Source organism: Panthera leo, chromosome D1 (assembly GCF_018350215.1).
Source record: "Panthera leo isolate Ple1 chromosome D1, P.leo_Ple1_pat1.1, whole genome shotgun sequence".
Lineage (NCBI taxonomy): Eukaryota > Metazoa > Chordata > Mammalia > Carnivora > Felidae > Panthera > Panthera leo.
In genome coordinates this window covers 64,398,322-64,422,515 of record NC_056688.1, presented here as the reverse complement: position 1 = coordinate 64,422,515, position 24,194 = coordinate 64,398,322, and the positions used below count along the sequence as shown (strand labels likewise).

Below are 24,194 nucleotides of genomic sequence, written 5' to 3'. Positions count from 1 at the left end.
AGAAAGATGAGATATAGCTTTAGTGACTTAAGAGAAGTCATTCTAGGTACCCAGCTAGTTTCCCTCATCTGTGCCTTACCTGGCTCTAGTAGCAGGAGCACACTTCTAGAAGAACATCCTAAGAGATATTAGAATTACAAAGAAATGCAAAAACCTCAGTAGTTAAGGATTTTAAGGGAACAAAGGGAATGTAAAAATCACTAGTCTCCACCAGGCCAGGAAATAGCCTCACCCTATCAGAGACAACCAGTGGTAAAACTCCCAGCGCGGGTTCAAAAGTAAGCAAGGCCCCGCCCTCCTTACCCAAGAGAAGGAGCCCCAAACCCCAGTCAGTTTATACCTGCTCTCAGAGCATACCCGTGTCGACAGTTACCTCTGCTTCATTATAATGTCACAGTATCAGCCTTAAATGGAGCACAAGCTTCTTCAACATGACATAGGATGAATGTATAGGCATGTTTTCTAAGTACACCTACACAACCTTGTGGCCCGCCTTCACAAGTGGTGACAGAGCTCCCCTTTCTGAATACTCATCCTAAACTCTAAATAAAAAGAACCTACTCATCCTTGCTTGGGATGGGGGGTGGTCATGACTTTGGAAGTTATTCCCTATGATCTCCTTACTGGCTGCAAACAAAGTTTCCTTTCTGTGAAAACTCCCCCTGGTGTGGTATCTACCTGTAACTCACCAAGGAGCAAACTCACATTAGTTCAGTTACAGAAGATTCTTCCAGCTGGGAGGAGGAAGTAGAGAGCTTTGGCAGAAGAGACAGGGAGAGGGGAAGACAGGATCTCCTGTGAGGCCCTGGTTTCACCCCTCAGGCCTAAAATCCCAAGTTTCAGGTGGATTGAGGAGGAAGCTGAAGGTGGATGTGTCTCTCTACCAACATGAGGCCAGAGGAACAACGTAGAAATGGCCATGTGGGGCACCTGGCTGGCTCAGTGGGTAGACAGTGTGACTCTTGATCTTGAGGTTGTAAGTTCGAGCGCCATGTTGGGCATGGAACCTACTTAAAAATAAAATCTTAAAAAAAAAAAAAAAAAGGCCATGTAACTCAATGGACATGCAGAGGGCGTCTGTACTGTCATCAAGTCCCCTGAAGCTCCTATGTGTCTCTGATGTTTGGAGGGTGTGGAAAGGAGGGGACTATTGGCTGACAGGGTTCCAGGGGTTCCAGCAAGTGGGGAAGTGACCCCGTACCAAGGGGTGCAAAAACCTCCTAGGCCAGGCATCAAGTGAGAGCTGCTGTCAGACCTCAGAGATCCTCAGGGCTGGCAACAGCCACATTCAGGTTTGGCCAGCCTCAAAGGGGCCGAGCTCCCACAGAGTAATCAGGCCTGGCTTGGGCTTGTTCTGTGAGGACAGGTAGCAAGTTACATCAGCAGGGATCCTCAGCGCAGGCAGAGACAGTGTGGCATCTGATGGCCAGAGACAAGAAGGAAAATGTCCCCTGTCAGGTGAAAGCATGCAGTCCACTCCTGTCACAAGGCCTTTAGGCTTCCCCACACCTGGATGGCAGCTTAGGAAGGAGGAAGGAGAGGAGACTTCCAGAAAGAAGGGAAATAGCTCTGGTAGAGAATTTAAGCATTATATTTGACTAAATATTTATCCCAGAGAAACCAAGATAACCTAGAAAAGACCAGAAATCATTAATTAGCAAGATCAATTTTTTTCCCCTTCCTGTTCTTTACCAGGATGGTATTCATTTTAGATAATAAAGAAATTTACATTTTCTTACACTACTTTAATGTACTTCAAGTGCTTCTGGTTCTCTCGGTTCCCATCCAGGCCAAGCATTTTGTTGTCTGAGGCACTGAGATCTTCTGTTGGATCATATTCGGAGGGGTGGGGGGGGTGTGTGTGTCACCACATGCAGAAGATACTGTGATAGCATGTGGCCCTCCAGGTACAGACTCCTCATTTCCTCCATCACTATCTGCTGACACACACATTAGGCTCATGCTCAGCTCAATGACCCAGTTTTTGGGCTACCCCTTCACAGGGCAAAGCATGTGATCGCCAGCCTCAGTTCATCCCTTACTTATCAGAACTGAATTCACGGTATTTCCAAAGACCAGCAATGGGGGTGCTGTAGGCACCTCAGGTACATCCTGCTTCTGTGTGGCAGCACTTTCCAGGGCTCTCCCTGTCCCGTCCTTCACTCCACACTTTCCCCTACCCAGTCTCAGTTTCCTTCTCTGGTAGTCTAGTCCTCACCTGGGCCCACGTCCTGCAATAGACGCCAAGTCCTCTGATGGGAACCTCATCGCCTGCTTGGTTCTTTCTAGCCAACCCCTCCCCGTTGTGGAGAATCACTTTTGTTTCTTCAGTCTCTTGTAAATAACAATTTCCCCAAAGTGCTAAAGCCTCTGAGTCCCTCACTTAAAAATCTGGGTAGCACTGCGTTTCGCCTGCGTCAATGTCTCCGTCCTGCCTGGGCCCTTCTCAGGAAGCTGGAAGGAGCACTGGCTCACACTGCAATGACCCCTGGGGCGGGGGAAGACACCTAACCCAACCGGAGCAATCGGATGCCTTCTCCCGGGAATGTGTGTACCTCGCAGACTTCAGGCAGGTTCTGCGGGGCACTTGATGGCCACTATCTAGAACTGGTTTCAACAGCCTGGTCCTGTAACTCCCAGTGACGTCTGGATAACTGATGCTTGCTGTCGTTCTACAGCTGTAAGCTTACACCTTCAAGAGGTTCCAGAGGGTGGTAGGTGAGTACTCTGGTCATACTGGGCCTCACTTGTCCCTCAGTTATGCCAGGAACTGCATAACTCTTGAGTTGTAGGGGGCACTGGGCTCAGTGAGGTGGCCCTGCGGACCACCAGACCAAGTGGGTGCAGAACCCCCTTGTATATACACACACATAGGAAAGGCTGAGCTTAGAGAGAGGAGACTTATCCACCCCTAAGCACAACGTGAATAGGACTCTGGGGTTTAGAATCTTGTATCGCCGCCCAGGATAATGTCGCTGATCTTCACTATACATTCTGATTGGATATTCTCTCTTCTCTCTTTTAGAGAAGTAACATTTTATTTAACCAAATGGTGTCTGTGTCCGGTCTTCCCATTACACCAGTTCACTGCTTGTTAATGCAGAGGTTATGCAGCACTACAGGGGGAAAGTGATGAAAACCTGAAACTATTTTTATTATTCTCACCGGGGTTCATGATGTAGGCCAGCTCCACTACAGAAGGGTGGGAAGGGTGCTGGGCTGTGACCAGGCCAACACCATCTTCTCCAGGATATCAAAGGGGGGGGGGGCTGTAGTGGGAGCTCCAAGAGTTCTACTACCTCCTGAGGCCCCCTGGAAGGGATATTCCTGTCCCCGAGTCCCAGGCAGCTGGCTCTAGGGGAGTCTGCACAGCTTCCCAAGCCTTTAACATCATGGAGAGTGAAGGGAGCTGTATTGGCTGACCTTTGAGTGTGCAGTGAAGCCATCCAGAAACCCTGAGAGAGAAATGGATTTCTGAACTCATTGCCTTTGAAGACTCCATCTGCCACCTGCCCTGGCAAGGTCAGGGTGTGTTGGATGCAGCCCCGCCCGAGCCGGCTGCCAAATCTCTGCAGGGTTCAGGGTTCAGTCTTAACCTGGTCCCTCAGCCCCCAGCGGTGAAGAGCTTCTGCCAGGCCAGACTCCCTTTATACTAAATCCTAACTACCCCATAATCTCTCTCTGCCTTTCTCTCATTCACGTATACACACATGCTTATGTACACACACACACACGCACACATACACAAACACACACAGAACTGGGACTTAATTGCCGTTTTTGCTTTTACACAGAAAATCTAAAGGTTCTCAGACAGTGTAAGAGGAGAGGAGAAGAATCAGAACTTAAGGGCATGCATCTATGTCTAGCCCCTTCCCCCCATCTGAGGGTGCAGGGGGTGGGATTTCCAGCCTTCCTTTTACCCTCCATGGCAAACATGATGGCTGAGGGTTCCATGAGGACACACGGCAGCCCCTCACCATGCGGGGCATACATAGTACTGACCGTAACAGAGAACCTCCCTGAGCGTCTACAGCCACTGTGTCTTCACTGTCTGATCCTCACAACCACCCTTGGGAGACAGGTGCTGTTAGGGGCCACTTTGCAGAGGAGAAAACTGAGATTCAGAAAGGGAAGAACAACTTGTGAGTGGCAGCATTGGGATCTGACTCTAGGTCCATCCAACTCCACAGTGAGTGCCTCTGACCAACGGCTCTGAGTCCAGTTCCCTCCTTCCTTACAGCTGTCAGCAAAGCGCAATGACCTCTCCAATCCTGCTTTTCATCTCATCTGGTACCAGTGCCCCGATTCTGTTGGCTGCACGTTTATTTTTAAAAGGGAAAGTACCGCTTCCACTCTTGGGATGGATGTGGGGTCCTGGGCGCATACTTCAGAGAGACAGGAAGCAACGGGGCAGAGATGGCCCCCTCTTCACTTGCCCCTCACAAGGTGTGCAGGCACGTCATTCTGGGGCAGCAGTTAAGAGACCACTGTTGTACCAGCTGAAGTCATTCTAGCTGCTGCAACACACGACTCCCAAGTTTCGGTGGTTTAACCCTAAAAACACTGATTTCTCACTTACATGGCTATCATACCCTTATTTGCAAAAAGTCAAGTGCCCAGGGTTTAGGGACCATCTCCCAAGCGAGCAAAGTCAGACAGTGCTTTTTCCTCAGGAGTGAAAAGAAGCCTCCAAGGCCCGCATTCCATGCTTCCCGTTGGGTACCATGCATGCACCGCCACTCAGGGTCCCGTGCACAATACACTACCTGTCCTCACTCCCCGGCAAGGGCACTGAGAAGGAGCTGCTGTGCACCAAACAGGGGCTCCTGTCTCAGCCCCACACCACATCCCTAAACTCTACTCCTTTCCCATCCTGGGACCTGAGAGGCAGAGAGCTCTGTGACATTCTGTGACACTCCTGATTACAAACAAGAATTAAAGTCAGCTGTGACTGAAGGGTACAAAAAGTCTATTACCACTGCTCTGATGGTCACTGGTACTGACAGACTCAGGCAGTATAATGAGCCCTCACATGGACTCCTTTGAGGGCTCCCCCCAGGAGCTGAAGAAGTGAGGGGAAGTTGGGTTAGCATATGACTTGCAGCTACTTCTCAGGTGATTCAGGGGGCCGTGGGTCTCCCTCAGGGATTAATTTTGAGTCCAGAAAAGAACGAGTCTTAACTTCACTGGCCCAGGGGCAGAGATATCCTTGGGGACCTATAAATTAGGGGGCCTTAGGTGCTGCTTGAATACACCCCAGGCCCTGAAGCTTAGAATCAGTCCATAGGTTCTATGCCGGTCTTCTCCGTCAGGCACCATCTCCAACAAAGGAAGACTGTCCCTTCCTCCCCAGGGCCCCCTGCCTCCCCAGGTCTGCCTCAACCCGACTCTCCTGAATCTTGATGGCAACGGAACCCACACGACTGAGGTTTTGTCTTGGCCTCTCAGGATGGCTTTGATGGGAGTAGAGCTGCCTGTACTGGAAGAATAAGAGGAAAGTTCTCTGCCTGGAACCCATGCTCCCTGGAGTCCCGTTTTCCAGGGGCTCACTTCCCCATCACTTAACCAAGAGCAGGAGGGAAAATGCCTTCCTGGACAGTCTCACCTGCCACCTTTGTGCTCCTGTAGCACCTGATATGGATGTTAAAGCTCATGACTGTGCATTTTAGTGGTTAGTTTGCATGCCTTCTTCTGTCTCTTTTGTGGTCTACAAGCTCTTCACAGGATGGTTTCTTATTCACATCTATTCTCTTTACCTAATACGGCAATTGACTCTCACAGGTGATAAACGCAATTTATTTTTGCAATGCAATTTGCATTTTGCAAATTTGTAAATGCAATTTGTTTTTGAAAGAATGAGTTAGTACATAAATAAGAGAGGGTGTCAATGAGCAACGATGGATGGGGGAAGCATGAATGAGAAGTAAATGATGGGGGGGGTGGTAAATGAATGAATGAAGGTGTGAAGCAGAATGATGGCCCACTGGATGCAAGTATTCATTCATCTCTTCTTCCCTGCACACAAACCCCGGTTTTTAGTTGGGACTATTTACACCCAGTAAAAGAATACATTTCCCACATGTGTCCATGCGACTAAACTCTGTGACTAAGTTAAATATAAGTAGATGTGTCACATGAGACATCAAAGAAAATCCTTTGAAAGAGAATGTGTGTGCTTTTGGATCTTGCCTCTTTCTACCTTTGGATGACCTGAAAAGATATGTTGGAGCTTAGCAGCCATGTTGTTCAATGAGGTGACCTCAAAAAAACCCCACACTGGGACAGTGAAGCAGAAAGACAGAAGTCTAGTTCTCTACTGTAATCACAGAGCCACTAGGCTGCCTTCTTCTGGACCTTTTTTATGTAAGAGAGATATACATTTCTATTTCATTTGTTGTTTTGTCCATTTTTATCACATGTAGTTGAATCTGATATTAAACAGCTTGTCCAGAATCACAGGTTAATGCTACAGCCAGTCCTGGAATCCAGGCCTCCTCTCTCCTAGTCTCAGGTTCTTTCTGATGCTACACATAAGTCACTCTATGGCGACCTGAAATTCCACACTCATCCGGATCCTGTAGACACCTTCCAAATGTCAACCCAAAGCCATGACATGGAATCAGAGAATCTTAGTCATTCTTGAAGACAATCAAAGTGAGGGATGAGTGATCAATGTCCAAAACCCACTAGACAGATGGGGAGCACAGACTCAACCTCAGACTGAATGCAATTTCCAACGGCCTCAGAAAAGGCAACCAGAGAAACCCATCAGTGACTGTAGACCCCGGTACACTCACCCTCTTGGTGTCTTCTGCATTTCAACAGTAAAGCATTTATTCTTCCACAAAGTGGAGCATGTGGGAGTAGGGTCTTACCTCCACCAGGGAATGCCAGTGTGCAATGGGCTTCCGAGGATACGACAACATCTCACTCCAGTGGTCTCTGCCCAGCCTCTCAGCTTCGTTGCCTACTTGACACACGCCGATGATCTCATTATGACCTACACTGTGAAAACGGCCCACAATAACTTTTTCTTAAAATTTTGGTATGTAAGAGCAACAACTACTCAAACTGAGAGGAATTAGGCAAAGGGTGGTTCTTTTCATTCCTTAATTTAAAACTACAGGACAAGCTTAAAAGCCAATAGAACTTGGGATCCAAGATAGTACTTGGTGGCACAGAGAGGAAGAGCAGAGGTTAGCTGTCACACACCTGAGCTTTTGTAACACTGGCATGGCTTAGCTTGTTCCTGATGCATGCTAGGGATGACAACTCTGGTTCTAGAATGAGGCTGACCTCCAGGTCTTCAAACCTATGTAATGAAAAGGAGGCCATCTGAAAGGAGTTCCTTGCATTAATGGCTGCTCAAATTCCTATAAGAGGCAACCAAGTATGTGTAAAAGAGAAGTATTGGGTAGGGCAGCCATAGTCTGGAGCTTACAAAGGGGGCAGGGTGGGGATACTTCCTGAGTCTTCTTGCAACCCCTCTCTTCAGGGAATGTGTGTTCTCACACTCTCCCCTCCTTCCTTCCAAGCCCACCTTTGCTTCTTTGACCCAACTTGATTTTCCTACTGTAGAAAGATACTTAGCTCCTTTAACTTTAGGGCTAATATTTCTGAAACTTTCCCTGGGTAGGTGCCTGCCTTGGGGCAATCTTTCTCCTTAGCAGTTTCTGGTTAGAAGTCGCCTGTGTAACTAGAATGATATGACCCATCCTTTAACTCTTTAGGATCCGAGCTCATGGACTTTCCGTTGTTTTCCTTCCTGCAAAGATGAGTAATTTTTCTCCTATTTGTATGTAGGGAGTAATGGCAAGACACGGGTGGGGGAGTGTGAAGGACATTTGAGTCTGTGCTCATTAAAATCAGTTGTGTGCAGAAGCCCCATGAATTCTGCCATGGATTTTTCCAGGCAGATTCATGAGTTTACTGAGAATTGAATTGAAGCAGAGCTCATATAATCAGATTTGTTGATGCGGGAATCTTGGCAATCGCTTGAAAAAAGCTGGCCTAGATTTCCACGGTTGGTGGGCAACGTCCCCTCCTGTGACCTGACACTACTGGTGTTGTGTTTCGTCCAGAGAAGACAAGATAAGGTTTATTGCTCCATGTGGGCTGTCACACCCATGGGCAGCTGAGCCAACCCATGTGTTCCCTGAGCTGGAAGACAGTTCTGTTTCACCTAGGCATCTGCTAGAAAGGGTGTTCAGGGCACTGATGCTGCCTTAGTGACATTTCAGGGGTATGTGGGAAAATTTTCAGCTACAAATAATATTTGTAAGATTATATTAGAAGTCAGAATGATTTTTTTTTATACTTGTGCCCAGACCACGTGGGAGGTTTCCAATTAAAAAGAGACTCTGCATTTCAGTCCAATGACTGGTTTAACATGTCTAATTCCCTGTTGGTACTTCCTTTGCATATTAAAATGACTGTTTTTCAAATCTGTCCTTTAAATACACAATTGGCTACAATGCAGGCTATAAATATCTCTTCTGTGCTGTATTAATTAGAAAGTCGAGCATCTTATACATTTTAATGTACCCTGTCATCCATACTGATTCTAGCATTTTCAAGAGAACATTTCTGTTTGCTTTCAGACTTAAGTGGATGGAAATGATCTTTATTAAACACACTTGGAGAAGGGGAAAAATAACAGAGTTATGTATTTAGAAATGTTGATGGTGTGGCTAAAGTAATCACTCTGCTATTTTGAGTGGAATCTTCCCACGAAGGCCAGGCAGGATTGCGCAGGAGAAGATTAAGACCTGCAGAACCAGGTTTTTCCAAGCTGAGATTCTGGGGAGTATGCAGGAATGGAAAGGGGATGAGGTGGGGAGGAGGGGAGGATGGGGAAGGAGAAAGAAATAAAAAGGTGGAGAGCAAAGAGGCACTTGGGTAATATAACTCTAAAGCATGGTTTGGAAAATGGCGACTCCTTGTCAGTCAGCTTTCCCGGGGTGTCCATTTGACTCATTTCCTGCAGCCTGGGACACCAGCTAAGAACGTGTGGCTGCACTCCCCCTCTTCCCTCCCTGTCTTGGGCACAAGAGACATTTTCCGCCCTGAGAAAAAGCTCCAGGTATCTCACCGGTCATAGTCCATGACGGCTATGGACAAGTGGATTTGGTCAATGTTCTCGGGAGGGACGTCAAAGACTATGGCTTCGTTGTAAATGGGATTCAGAGTGTTCCTCTTGGTGGATGTTTTCCTCTTCTTCAGTCGTCGGCCATCACACATCAGTGACACTTTCACGTAGGGATCTGTACAACCATGAGAAGCGGGGGTACTGAGAGGATAAATGTGGATGTAGGGGGCAGTTCCATCACTGTGGAGTTCCACGGACTACGGGATGCAGAACTCCCTTACCTGCCTGTGGGCTGGAGTTTGGGGATTTTAATTAATAAGATGCCTGGGCAGTGACTACAGTTAGGATAATTAAGACATTCATTCAAGAAAAAGCACAGGACACTGTCTCCTCAAAGTGTGTGGAATTTAAAAATAGTGTGAAAATATCTGTTACCAAATTAGAAAATGTTCCAGCTAGAATTCCAGACTTGCCTGGCTGCAATGGGGAGAGATGCAAAGGTATTTCCAAGGCAGGAAAAACAGGCTGAAGGCCCCGACTCTGAACCACCCCAGACAGTCTCTTCCTAAACATCAGGTCTTTAGGAAAGGAACAGATAGAATGCCTAGACGACAGGGACAGCTTTGGGGAGTACAGGGACTTCAAGCCCCAGAGCTGCCTGAAGTCGGGTTGCAAAGGGGGAAGCAGTTCAGCACAGCAGAGAAAGGACAAAGCTTGCTTATGGCATGACCTTGGCAAAGGGTGACAGGTGACAAGCTCGGTCTCTGCTTCAGGTGGGACTTCTCTGGTTCTACCTCACTATGCTTCTGCTCCATGGGGACTTCTCTTTTTCTCCTTGCCTGCACAACCACGTGTTTCCCTGACTCCCCATACACTGTCCAGGAGGCACTGAAAGGCCAGAAGGGGCCACAACTTTTTTTATCTTGGAAAAATACTGGAGGCCAGTAAGTAAGCAGAATATACTGCATCTGATGTCCATTGATTTCTGTGATCAACAGCCAATGGACTGGGTGTTCTATGACCACATTTTGGGAGCCCCTGAAGAAGTTGCTTGGGAATGTGTATAGTAGGACCTGCATATCAGGGCTTTCTTGTTATGGTTTAGAATATGTTTAGAATACCAAACTGCATAGTTCATTGACAGGCCTTGTAGGAGGATATATGATTGTTTTCAATCTTCCATAGGCCTGAGATGGTGATTACTGGTATCTGAAGAAAGACCCAATTAGATAAGCTGTGTCAGTATGTGTAAACTGTAGGTCCAGTTCACAACTATGGTGAAGAAGACGTATAAGAGAATAATGACTATTCCCATTAGGTAGCATTTCATATGTGCCAGGTACTGTTTTATGACATTATATGCACTAACTTACTTAATCTTATTATAACCCAATGAGCCAGATACTATTATTACCCTCATTTTACAGATGGGGAATCCGAAGCTCAGACAGGTTAAGTGACTTGCCCAAAGTCATACAGCCATGAGGTCTAGGAGAGGAATTAAACCTAGGTAGTTTGGTTTTATGCACCTTATTACTCTGTTAGAGACTTCATAAATACTACATTAGAACCATGGGAGGAAGTCTGAATTTGAGAATGTCCCACCTGATGCTCCTGTTATGTCCATTGCCTTTAAATTCCTCGCTTTTATAATAGTGATGGTCAGCCTGCCAGCAGTTGGAAGGTAGCAGAGGGAAAACATCAGCTCTCCAAGATCCACATTGTCCTGTTGAGAAAGCACAAGCGGACTCATTGGAAACTGTCCTCAGCCTGGCACGCATAAGGACCAGCTGCAGGACAGCATTGGAAGGGACACCACTGGTCCTCAGCTCATCTTGTGAATCCCTGCTATCTCCTGCTTCACGTCGACCACAAGGAGGAGAACAAATGCCTGGACTTTGGGAGCCCCAGACCCTAAGGAAGTATAGCCTGTCCTCAGATGGCAAAGCTGTGGAGGCCGTCCAGGGCCTCCACCACCCTCTATCTATCTAGCCACTTGCGGCCCCGCACAGCCCCCAGGAATGAAGCCCCCAGAGCCTTGGCTATTTCCCATGTGGTTCCATTCATATTCCCACCACAATCCCCCAGGCCCCCCCCAGGACAAAGCTACCCAAAGAGGTGCTCCTTAGGACTGCAAAGCCCCACCAACGGCACAGACGTGCTCTGCACACAGCCCCACGCAGCCTCCTGCAGCCTCTCAACAGACCCCCACACAGCCTCTCCCTGTTTCCTATAGCCCTTCCCCCATAGTCTTCCCCACAGGCCCCACATGAGGGCAAAGTCCTCCAAATAGCCACCATCTGTATGCCTCCTTCCCTTACAGCCCTACACACTCCCCTACCCAGTCCCCTCAGGACTGCTGTCATACTTGCACACACTCCTGCAAATACCCCCATCCCAAAACACACACAAGTGCATGCAGGTGCACACATACACACTCAGCCAACAACCCTCCACCCAGCAGAGCACTGCACACAACCTGGACACGCACTATGTATGTAGACCAACACACGGCTCCACTGGATCCTGAAACACCTTGCCCCTACTATGTGGCTCTAGATAAGGACCCTGCAGAAGGCTGTGAGTGCCACCCCGTGACCTCATGCGTGCCCTCCACAGCCCTGGACACACCCAGATACTTGCCTGGCCCTGCCCAGCCTCAGACAGAGCCCTCTGTAGTCTCTACACAGGGAGAAATGGGTGTGACCCCCTACTGCTGGTCTTGGGGGTTCCCACTTAGCTGTAGCTCTTGCCTTCTCTTAGTGTGTCCCTAAGGAGACCGTTTCCCTTTGCTGGGGAAGACATCTCCTCAGGCAGTGTGTAGCCATTCAAATAGGTCAGATGACATGGTTCTCTTTCTCCTTTATAGCCCAAGGAGTTACCAGAAAGGGGGAAAAAAAGCCAGTTCATTTACTTTCCATTTCTTTGATACCTAAGGTTATCGAGGTGGGTGTCTGTGTCTAATTAATACGGTTTCATACTGACAATGCTCTGGGGAGTCCGGGTTTTGCCCTCAACATCCACAGACTCCCCTCCCCTCCTCGAGTCTCCAAAGATGCTTCTATTTTTAGAAGCAAAGATTCAGTTCTGGAAGGTCACCTCGCCCAACCTCCCTGCCTTGACCGCTTCTGCAGGAGGATGAGGCGAAGGGAATCTGTTTGGTCGCTAAGGCAGATGGATTGCTCTGCATCTCTGTGCATCACTTGCATCGTGTAAATAAATGACCTCACTCTGCAAGCCAGGCTCTCCTGGTTCCTGGAACCTGGATCTCAAGACACCCAGGCGGCTGGGCCTTTCCCTCTCAGATAGAGTGAGGGGGAGAGACAAGAACTCTATAGGAGTGTGGGGTGGTGGCACACCAGGCAGGCGCTGGACAGTTTCATGCTGCTGGTTCCCTGTTGCAGGACAGGCGTCTGCTTTCCCTGAAGAGGGAGGATCTGATCCAGCTTCCTGCTGGTGGCAGAGGAGAAACAGAAACAACAGCTGTCCCCACAAATTATCTTTTTCCTTCCACACTCCCTGCCCTATTCCTTTGCCCTTTGGATTCTGTCTGCCTTAAGTGGAAAGGCCCAAACACCTGTTCCTCCCTCAGGAGGTTATTCACTGCACCTAGCTCACCACCCCCTCCTCTCATCCTGCTCAGAAAATCTCAGTTTGACAAAGCAAAACAGGAGTAACCAGAATCATGCCGATGAAGCTTCATCTCACCCATTTTCTCAGCATACAGTTCTGGAAGGTCCACACTCACCCAAGCTCTGTCGGGCTCAAGATGTGATGGGGCCTGCACTCCAAGCCCTGCCCTTAAGCCCAATGAACACAACTGAATGTGATGACTCAGGTTACTTTTGTGCTAAGTACATTTTCTTCCCAACATAAACCCCATTCACAAATCACTCACATTATGGCTCTTTGCTCATAAGTTTAAGGAAAAAGAAATCAAGCTTTGGACTTGGTGATACAGTATTCAAAAGGTCAACTAAAGTCCACATGTGTACTTAAAAAAAAAAAGCCAGAAAATTAAAAACATAGTTATCAAAGAGAAAATGTTTGATTAGACTTTCAAGTGTTTAGAAATAAAACAGTTAACATTTTCTAAATCATGAAAGTAAAAATTATGATAAAATTAATATATAGATATTTTTAGTGAAAGAACAAAATATCCCCTTTTCTTCTGTATCTGTTGTCACTCCTTTCCCCAGAGTGACACTGAATAATCTTTGTAGTTTTCTTTTCATTCATCCATCAATCCATCCACTCACTCACTTATTCTTTTAACATCGGCTGCGATGGTGGTGGTTGGGCATTGCTCTTTTCCAGGCGCTGGAGCTGTTTTTGCAGTGGGAACAACAGACAGGGTCCCTTAAGTGCAGATGGGCTTGCAGGGATATGGAACAGGGGTCGATGGTACATAATGTTAATTCTGCTTTTCCCCTATCAGCTGGTGCTGATTTGGGGTCAAGAAACTGTAGATCCCTATGTTTGCAAACATCCCTTTAAACCAATGGTTCTCAACAGTAGTAATGTTCCCCTGGGGGACATTTGGCCTTATCTGGAGAAATTTTTTATTGTCATAACTGGGGAGGCAGTTACTGACATCTAGCGAGTAGAGTCCAGGGATGCTGGTAAACATCCTACAATGCACAGGGCAGCCCCTTTTACTGCAAAGAATTATCAGGTTCAAAATGTCAATAGTTTCAAGGTTGAGAAACTGCCTTACACAGAAGTGTTTATATTGTTCGTAAAAATTTTTCCAGAGTGCTGATGAAAGTCAAATATAAAAGGGTGGTGGAATATTTGGCTTCTTTTTCAGCTTGACAAGAATACAGAGTGTCACTGGTGGCTGTGTGCCCTGGGGGATACAAGGGGAAGGAAAATGTCATATAAAGAAATGCTTCACTTGCTCCTGCTTTGTGTGGCCACGTTCAGTACTGTTAGCAAAATATACTGGGAATTTATAGCAAGTGCGTGAGAATTCTCTACCTGCCAATCTGTAATGTGATATGTTTGCCTGTAGTGGTCTATGATAGCTGTAAGTTTTGTCTAATTAGTGCACTTTGCATTCTTCTTCTTAGGTTCTTTTGGTGAGCTCCTTCCCAATTCTGTGAAGATCTAGAAGGGCTGCTGCAGGAATTCAGGTTTAACCAAATATTCATGGCCCTGTCCATATCTGTTTAGGGATAATCATGGAACCCAGGCAAGGCCACTTCAAATCTTCTCTGGGATTGAAAAATTGATATTGAAATGGAGCAATTATCATTTTATTGGGGTTATTTGTTGGGAAGATATGAAACTAGAATTGTTCTAAGGTTCTTATACTATATGTAGCACACATGGTATAATATTACTTTAAGTTAGGCTGTGTATATTAAAGATGAACACTATGGGGATGTCTGGGTGGTCAGTCAGTTGAGCATCCGACTCTTGATTTTGGCTCAGGTCATGATCTCATGGTTCATGGGTTCAAACCCTACGTGGGACTCTACGCTGACAGCTCTGTCTCCTTCTTTCTTAAACATTTAAAGATGAACACTATAAACCTGTAAGAAATGACTATTAAAAGGATTTATAGCTAATATGCCAAAAAAGGAGATAAAATAGATGCTTTAAAAGTATTAAATTAATCCAAAAGGAGACAGAAAAAAAGGGAAAGAGAATACTACGAGAAGAGACAAACCTTACAGAAATAGAAAATGAATAACAAGATGGTAAATTTAATCCTATTATTTCCATAATTACATTAAATGTAAGTGATCTAGGCATCCAAATAAAAAGCAAAGATTGAGACAATAAAATAGCAAGACTCAGTTTTATGGTCTCTACAAAAAAAAGTACTTTAAATATAAAATATAAGTAAATTAAAAGTAAAAGAGTAAGAAAAGATATGCCATACTAACACTAATAAAAAAATCTGGAGAACTATATTAATATCAGACAAGGTATATGTCAGAGCAATGAATATTACCAGGACAAAGAGTGATATGATAAAGAGGTCAATTCATCAAAAGCACATAACAATTCTAAATATTTATGCACCAGATAACACACTCTCAAACACATGAAGCAAAAGCTGATAGAATTGCGAGGACAGACAAGTTAGAGTCAGAGGTTTGAATACTTGAACAACACTAACAACTGACTTGGTGTAACCAGTGGCATTACAATAACACTCTATCAACCAGCAGTAGAATACACATCTTTTCAAGTGCACCCATAACACCAAACAAGCTAGACTATATTCTGTTCTAGGCCATAAAATGAGTCTCAATTAAATCTGAGAAGATTCAAAGTACATTTTCTGGCTGCAATGGAAATGAATTAGAAATCAACAGCAAAAAGATATCTGGAAAATCTCCAAATATTTTAGAACTAAATATCACACTTATAAATAATCCATGGATCAAAGAAGAAATCAAAAGAGGAATGAGAAAGTATTCTGAACTTAACTGAAATAAAAACATGACACATCAAAATGTGTGAAACGCAGCTAAAGCAGCATGTGGGGGGAAATTTATAGCACCAAAATGCTTATATTATGCAAGAAGGAAAGTCTCAAAACAATGACCTCAGTTTCCACTCTAAGAAATCAGAAGAAAATAAATAAATGAAGATTAAAAAGAATAAATAAAAACAAAGTAAGCAGAAGAAAGGAAATAATAAAGATTAGGTAAAATAATGTAAAGATGTATATTTCAAATAGAGTAATCACTAAATAACTAATAGATATAGTAAACCAAGACCAACCATATATGCTGTATACAGGAAACCCATTTAAAATATCATTACAAAGATAGGTTTTGAAAGATTTTTCAAAATTAGGCAATGTAAACACTAATCAAAAGAAAATTTTAGTGACTATATTAATATCAAAGAAGATTTCAAACCAAGGAATAGTTCCAGGGAGGAAGGATCAGATCATCAAGGGGACATAATCTTAAATGTGTATGTATCTACCAACAAAAATTCAAAATTATTGAACAAATCTGAGAGAATTAAGAGGGAAACTAGGCAAGCCCACAAGCAGAGTTAGAGACTTCAACACTGCTCTATCAGTCATTGATTGAACAGGCAAATAGAAAAGAAGTAAGGATATAAAAGACCTGAGCAATAATATCAACAAACTTGACCTAATTGGCATTTACTTTACCCATTGATACTCCATCTAACAACAACAAAATATTCTTTTTAAGTATACACAAAACATCCACCAAGATAAATTATGCTCTGGGCCATAAAAATTTTTTTTCATTAAATTCAAGAAGATTGAAATCATGCCAAATATGTTCCAAATAAGAATAAAATTAAACTAGAATTCAATCAATAATATCTGGAAAATCCCCCAATATTTGGGAATTAAACAATATTTTCTAAATAACCCACAAGTCAAATAAAAACCCCCCACAAGGTGTATTAAACATTAATTTGACCTGAATGAAAATGAAAATACAACATATCAAAATGTGCAGGACCCAGACAAAGCAGTACTATAGGGAAATGTACAGCATTAAATGTTTATATTCAAACAGAGGTATAATTTCAAAACACTGATCTGAGTTTCAAGTGAGGAACACACACACACACACAAAAGAGAAAATAAAACACAACACAGATAAAAGGAAGAAAATAACATAAGCATAGAAAACAATGAAATATAAAAAATGGAAACACTTAGAGAAAGTCAATGAAAGCAATATCCTAGCAAGACTGACCAGAAACAAAAATTAGAAAATATTAATTATCAATAGAAAATAAAATATCAAATGGAAATGGATATATCAATACAGATACTATAGACATTAAAATAATAAGAAATGTTATGATCATTTTTATCCCAATAGATTTGATAACTTAGAGAAGATGAACAACTTGCTTGAAAGACAAAAAAAAAACCCACCATACCAAACTAAAGAAAAAAATAGATAACCTGAATTGTTTTATATCACTAAATAAATTGAAGTCCCAATTAAAAACCTTCTCGCAAAGTAAAGTCAAACCCATTTAAGAAAAAAATAATACCAATTCTATATAAGCTTTTCCAGAAAAGAGAAGAACATTTCCCAGCTCATTTTATGAGGGCAGCAATATCTTGATACTAAAACTAGACAGATATTATAAGAAAACTACAGACTATTGTCCTCATGGACACAGACACAATTATCTTCAATAACATTTTAGCAAATTAAACCCAGCAATCTATTAAATAGGAGATATATCCTGAACGAGTAGGATTTATCCTGGGAATGCAAGTCTGGCTTAACATCTGAAAATATTAATCAAAGTAAATCAACATATCAACATACTAAAAAGGAAAAACCATATCAACAGACAGAAAACAATCATTTGAAAAAAGTCAATACCATTCAGGATAGATGCTCTCAGAAAACTGGAATAGAAGTGGACTTCCTTCTATTAAGAAAGACACCTGTAGGGGCGCCTGGGTTGCTCAGTCGGTTGGGTGTCTGGCTCTTGATTTTGGCTTGGGTCATGATCTCATGGCTCCAGTTTGTGGGCTCTGCGCTCACAGTGTGGGGTCTGCTTGGGATTCTGTCTCTCTCCCTCTCTCTCTCTTCCTGCCCTGCTTATCTTCTCTATCTCTCTCAAAATAAATAAATAAACTTAAAAAAAAGAGAGATAACTTATAAAAAAACTATAGTTAATGCTAAACTTGATGACAGACTATACATTTTCTCTCCTAAGGTTAGGAAACAAGGCTAGGACATCTGCTCTCACTACTTCTGTTTCACATTGTACTAGAGGGTCCAGCCAGTGAAAGAAAACAGAAATAAAAGATACACACCTTAAAAAAGAAGAAGTAAAACTGTTTTATTTGCAGGTGCAATGATTACTTATGGAGAAAATTCTTAGGAATCTATAAAAAACTACTAAAACAAGTTTAGCAAGGCCAACAAGGCTAATATGAAAGCAAAATTATTTCTATATACTAGAAATGAAACAAGTATTGAAATTTAAAAATACACTTACATTTATACTCACAGATAAATTTAGCAAATCATGTGCAAGACCTGTATACTGAAAACTACAAAACAACGGTGAGAAAAATTAGAGAAGACATAAATAGAGAGATATTTCACATTCATACATCAAGAGACTTATTAACATTGTTAAGATATTGATTCTTCCATAATCTATAAGTTCAGTGTAATTCCAATCAAAAGTTCAACATACCTTTTGTAGATATTGACAAACTGATTCTAAAATTTATATGCAAATATAAAGAATCTAGAATAATCAAAATCATTTTGGAAAAAAGAAACAAAATGGAAGTACTTAACACTACCTATGAGGTGTAGAATAAAACAACAGTAATCAGTAATCGAGGAGGTGTTCACAAAAGGACAGACATACTGATGAACGGAACAGGATGAAGAGGCCAGAATTAGACCCTCATTTACATGGTCAAATCACTTTCTAGAAAGGGAGCACATAATTTAATGAAGAAAAGATACTCTTTTAAACAAACAGTACTGGAATAGTTGGATATCTATTTGAAACAACAACAACAACAACAAAAGAACCATGACCTTTCCTTCACATGATAGGAAAGGATTTCATGCAAATGGATCATGTAAGTACTGAAACTATGGAAGTGCTAAAAGAAAGCATAGGAGAAAATGTTTGTGACTTTGGGTTAGATAAATATCCCTTAGATGGACACAAAAAGCACAATACATAATAAAAGAAACTCATACCGTTTGCTTCATTAATGTTAAAAACTTTTGCTCTTCAAACACATTCTTAGGAAAGACAAAGGTTAAGCCACAGGCTGAAGGATTATATTTGTATAATATACAGCCCATAAAGGAATTACATCCAGAATATATAAAGAATTCCTACAACTTAGAGAAATAACCTAACAAAAACAGGGGCAAAGATCTGAACAGACATTTCCTCAAAAGAATGTTAAACCATAGCAAGATACCACTACACAACCACAAGAATAAGCTAAAATGAACGACTGACAATATGACTTATTGCCCATGATGGAGAGTAATTGCCTCTCAAGCTCTGCTGGAAATGCAAAATGTTAAAACCATTTGGGAAAAACAGTTTGGCAGTCTCTCTTAGGTTACACATACACATGCCAAATGACCCAGAAATCTCACATTTAGTTATTTCCCTAAGTGAAATAAAATCACACCTCCATCCAAAGACTTGTATGCAACTGTTGTGAGCCCAAACTGAAAAGAAACCCAAATGTAGCATCAAATGGTGAATGGACAAACAAAATGAGGTATATCCATACAATGGAATGCCAGTAGGCAACCAAATGGAAAAAACTACTAATAAAAGAAACAACACGAATACATCACAAAAGCATTAAGCTGAGTGAAAGGATCTCCAACAAAAGACAACATGTATGATTCCCTTTATATGAAACTCTGGGAACAGCAAAATTACAGTGACACAAAGTGATCAGTGGAAACTAGGGACTGGTGGTGGGAGGAGGGAACTGATCATAGAGGAGCACCAGGAAATCTTTGGGGATGAGAGAAATATTCCATGTCACGATTATGGTGGCAGTTACATGGCTGTATAATTGTGACAAAACTTGTACACTTAAAATTGGTTAGTTTTATGGTATATAAATTAATAATGGGCATTAACAATTCTGAAAAGACACATTTTGTAGAGGACTACACTTTTGTCTTCCAATTTTATGGCCTTGAGTTCACAGGATATGCCTTAATGATTTCAACCATTTAAAATATTATGTTATTCTGTCCTATCCTGTCTCATTCAGTTGTGCTTATATGTGCTTAATGTGTATTCTCTATCTGCAGGGGCCAAATTCCCATGTGTCTATTAAATCAAGCTTGTTGACTTTGTATCCAAGTCTTCTTCCTTCCAGAATTTAATTAATAATGCTTTGTCTTTTAAAATACATTTAAAAAATAAATAAAAATTAAAAAGTGTTTTTTATTTTTTATTTATTTTTATTTTTTGCTATTCCATTATGTTTCACAGCCAAATTAACAAACATTTAAGATATAGTTAAAATATTCCCATTTCTTTGCTCACTGCAGTTTCTTAAAACCCACATCCCCCCCTTTATAGAAACATTTTTCATTTTACTTGAGTATGTCCTTGAGAACTTTTTTTCTTTTTTTTTTTTTTTCCAGTGAGGGATCACAGGTAGTAAAAATAATTTTTATTGTGGTCTAATTCTTAAAAGAAAGTTGGCTGGGCATAGAATTTAGGTTAAAATTCTTTTATCTTAGAATCATTTTACATTGTCACAATGTCTCCAAGCACTTCATGTTCTAGCTGGGATGAACATTTGATGCCATTCTTTTGTAGATTTTTTTTTCCCTCTCAAGGAGGTTTTAAGATGGTCTCTTTGTACTTTTATTTTGTACTTACACCTTCTGAAATTTTCCCAAAAGGTATTTAGATATCTTGTTTTCCTTGATCTTGCTTGGTCCTCAATGATCCATATTAATTAGAATTCTTTCTTTTCTTTTAATGTCTTCCGCCCCTCCCCACTCCCTTTCCCCCCACCCTGCCCCGGGATCAGTTGATCTGTTCATTTTGGACCATGATAGTGGTTTTCCTCATGGTCTAGGACATCCCTAATTGTCTATATTTATAATTAAAGGGTCAAAGGAAAGTCTTCTATTGCTTATGGCCTCTGTAATTCCTTTACTATTATTTTATGAGGGGCCTCAGGAGGCAATGCAGGCAATCTCGTTTTTTATCTGATGTATTTAACTAGGAGTTCTGATGAATTATTCTTTAACACTACCTGTAAGATATTAACATTACCAAAATTACTGAACTTTGGCATTACAGAAGGTTACACAAGTTAGGCAAAGGGAATCATTATCAACAGACTTATGATACTCCAGTTTCCTCAATATTTTTGAGTATCATTGTATTGGAGGTCCCCAAGACCACCCTGAAGTTTGATGATTCACTAGAAGGACTCTAAGGACCCAGAAAGCTGTTATTCTTATAGTTAATGGTTTATTTCAGCATAAGGACTCAAGATTAAAATCAACAAAGGAAAAAGATACAGGGTAGAGTCCGGGAGAAACCAGGCATAAGCTTCCAGTTATCCTCCTCCAATGGAGTCACACCGACAGCACTTAATTCTCCCAGTCATGATGGGTGACAACACATATCGAGTATTGCCAAATGGGAAACTTAACTAAACCTTGATGCCCAAGGTTCCTTTCCTTTAAACACTTCTGTTTTTTTTTTTTTTAAGTTTATTTATTTATTTTTGAGAGAGAGAGAGAGAGAGAGAGCATGTGGGAGAGGGGTAGAGAGAGGAAGACAGAGAATCCCATTCAGGCTCCACACTGTCAATGCAGAGCCCAACATGGGGCTCTAACCCATGAACTGCAAGATTGTGATCTGAGCCGAAATCAAGAGTTGGATGCTTAACTGACTGGGCCACCCAGGCACCCCAATGTCCAAGGTTCTTGTTGTGGGTGGCAAAGAGTTCCCAAATGACTGACCTTAACAAGTCAGTCCTCATTTCCATCATCAGAGGTCAAACAGCATGGCTCAGGACCCTAGGTGAACAAACACAGTTGTTGACCATTATTGCATTGTTAACATAAAATATCTAATGTGGTCCAAGTTCTGTTATATAATGAACTCTTATCAGGCAGGATATTCTAAGGGCTTAGAGGTTATCTCTCAAGAACCAGTCAAGGACCAGTCCTTTCTTTAAAATGTGTAGAGTTTGAGGGGCGCCTGGGCGGCTCAGTCAGTTGAGTGTCCAACTTCGGCTTAGGTAATGATCTCATGGTTCATGGGTTCGAGCCCCGTGTCGAGCTCTGTGCTGACAGCTCAGAGGCTGGAGCTTGCTTCAGATTCTGTGTCTCCCCCTCTCTATGCCCCCAAGTAATAAAAAGAACTAGGAGCATCTTTTGTTCTATTGAAGCAACTCTGTGTGGGCTCTTGGATGGGGGCTGGTCACCAGAAAGACCAAGCCAGAATAAGAAGCTTCGAATTTTCAGGGGTGCCTGAGTGGCTCAGTTGGTTAAGTGTCCGACTTCGGCTCAGGTCATGATCTCATAGTTTGTGAATTCAAGTCCCGAGTCAGGCTCTGCTGTCAACACAGGGCCCATTTCAGATCTTCTGTCTCCCTCTCTCTGCCCCTCCACTGCTCATTCTCTGTCTCCAAAATAAATAAATACACTAAAAAAAAAAAAAAAAAGAAGCTTGGAATTTTCAGCCAGAGGAGAGTGGGAGGAAAGGGGTTAATAACTGATCATGCCTACATAAGGAAGCCTCCATAAAATAGGACCCAATAGACCTGGGTTCAGAGACCCCCAAGTTGGTGAACCTATCTATATACTGGAAGAGTGACATACCTGCCCTATGTATCTCTTCATCTGGCTGTTCATCTGTATCCTTTATCACATTGTTTAATAAACTGTTATGTTTCCCTGAGTGGTATAAACTGTTCCAGAAAATAATCAAATCCAACAGAGAAGAGGTCATGGGAATCCCTGATTTGTAGCCAAGTTGCACAGAAGTTGTGGGTAACACAGGGACCTACTTTTTATCATTGGCATCCAAAGTGGCAGTCAGTCTCATGAGCCTGATCCCTTAACCTGTGGGATCTGACATTATCTCCAGATAGATAGTATCAGAACTGAGCTAAATTTTAGGATACCCAGTTTGTGTTGCAGAATTGCTTGGTGTAGGAAAACCCCACATGTTTTGTGTCAGAAATGTCATAAGTGTGGTAAGTGGTATCAGAGTAAAGGAGAAACAAACAGGAAGAGAATGGTAGCTTTTTTCTACATAAATGCTTAAAAATCAGATTAGGGAAACATTTTTTAGCTTTAAATGTATAATATGGAACAAAGTAAGGCTGATTATCAGTGATCAAAGCATCTACCTGAAGAACCTGGAAAAAGAACAACAAATTAAACACAAACTAGAAGGAAGGAAATAATATTAGAGCAAAATTAATGAACTGGACAACAAATATATTTAGAGAGAGTCAACAAAGCCAAACGAAGTTGAAGTTAGCTTCCCCCCCCCCCCCAGTTTATTTATTTTGAGAGAGAGAGAGAGAGAGGGAGAGGGAGGGGCAGAGAGAAAGGGACAATCCCAAGCAGGCTCTACACTGACAGCATGAACAAAATTATGGACAATTATGTCCATAACAGAACAAAGTGGGAACAAATCATATAATTATCTAAATGAATATAGACAGATATGATAAAATCAAGCATCTACTTATGATAAAAGCTTTTATCAAACCATATATAAAAGAGAAATTTGCTGATCTGATGTAGGGCATCTAAAAACAAGGCTATAGCAATGGTATACTTAATGGTGAAATACAGAAAGCTTCCCAATTAAATTATGAATAAGACACAGACTACTTCTATTTTACATTGTACTTGAGGTCCTAGTGAAATAAGGCATGAAAAAGAAATAAAAGGTATAAAGTTTTGATGTGAAGAATTAATTCTGTCATTATTGCCAGATAATATGATGTGTAAAACTATCCCAAAAACCTTACAGAAAAACCATTAGAATACATAAGCATCTTCATCTATGACTGATGGATTAATGGCCATCAGTGTCAGTAAACAAATATAAATTTTACTTTTATACCAAAAAAAAAAAAAACAAGTTAAAAAGTAGAAAAAAAAACCTTATTTAAAATAGTTTTCAAAAAACCCATCAGCATCCTGCAGATCACTTAGATTCCACCCACACCTGCCTAAATAACCCAGAAAACTGCCAGAAGACTAGCAGAACAGAGTCTCCGGAGCCAAGCGCAGACGAGAGGCCCACGGAAGAGGGTAGGAAGGGCAGCGAGGCGGTGCACGCTACACGGACTGGCGGGAGGGAGCCGGGGTGGAGGGGCGGCCCGCCGGCCAAGCAGAGCCCCCGAGTCTGGCTTGCAAAAGCGCAGGGGCCTGACGGAGTGTGTTCTGACAGCAAGTGGGACTCAACATCTGGAAGGTTATAAGTTAACAGCTCTGCTCAGAGAGCGGGAGGGCTGGAGGACAACGGGAGGGAGAGTTGTTGAGCCCTGGATGACAGAGCTCAGCTTGTCAGGGAACAAAGGCACTCGCCAGCACCATCTCCCTTGCCCATCCCCCAGCCA

General features: G+C 42.5%; 1 protein-coding gene across 1 annotated transcript in view; it reads right to left on the bottom strand.

Annotated features, from left to right (window-relative positions):
• SYT9 (synaptotagmin 9) overlaps positions 1-24,194 on the bottom strand; it is a 201,939-nt gene that overhangs the window by 42,377 nt on the left and 135,368 nt on the right. The window contains exons 4-6 of the mRNA XM_042906776.1: positions 10,697-10,817; positions 9,095-9,266; positions 6,879-7,008 (exon numbers count right to left, since the gene is read on the bottom strand). Of these exons, the coding sequence (XP_042762710.1) occupies positions 6,879-7,008; positions 9,095-9,266; positions 10,697-10,817 (423 nt within the window). The remainder of the gene's footprint in view (positions 1-6,878; positions 7,009-9,094; positions 9,267-10,696; positions 10,818-24,194) is intronic.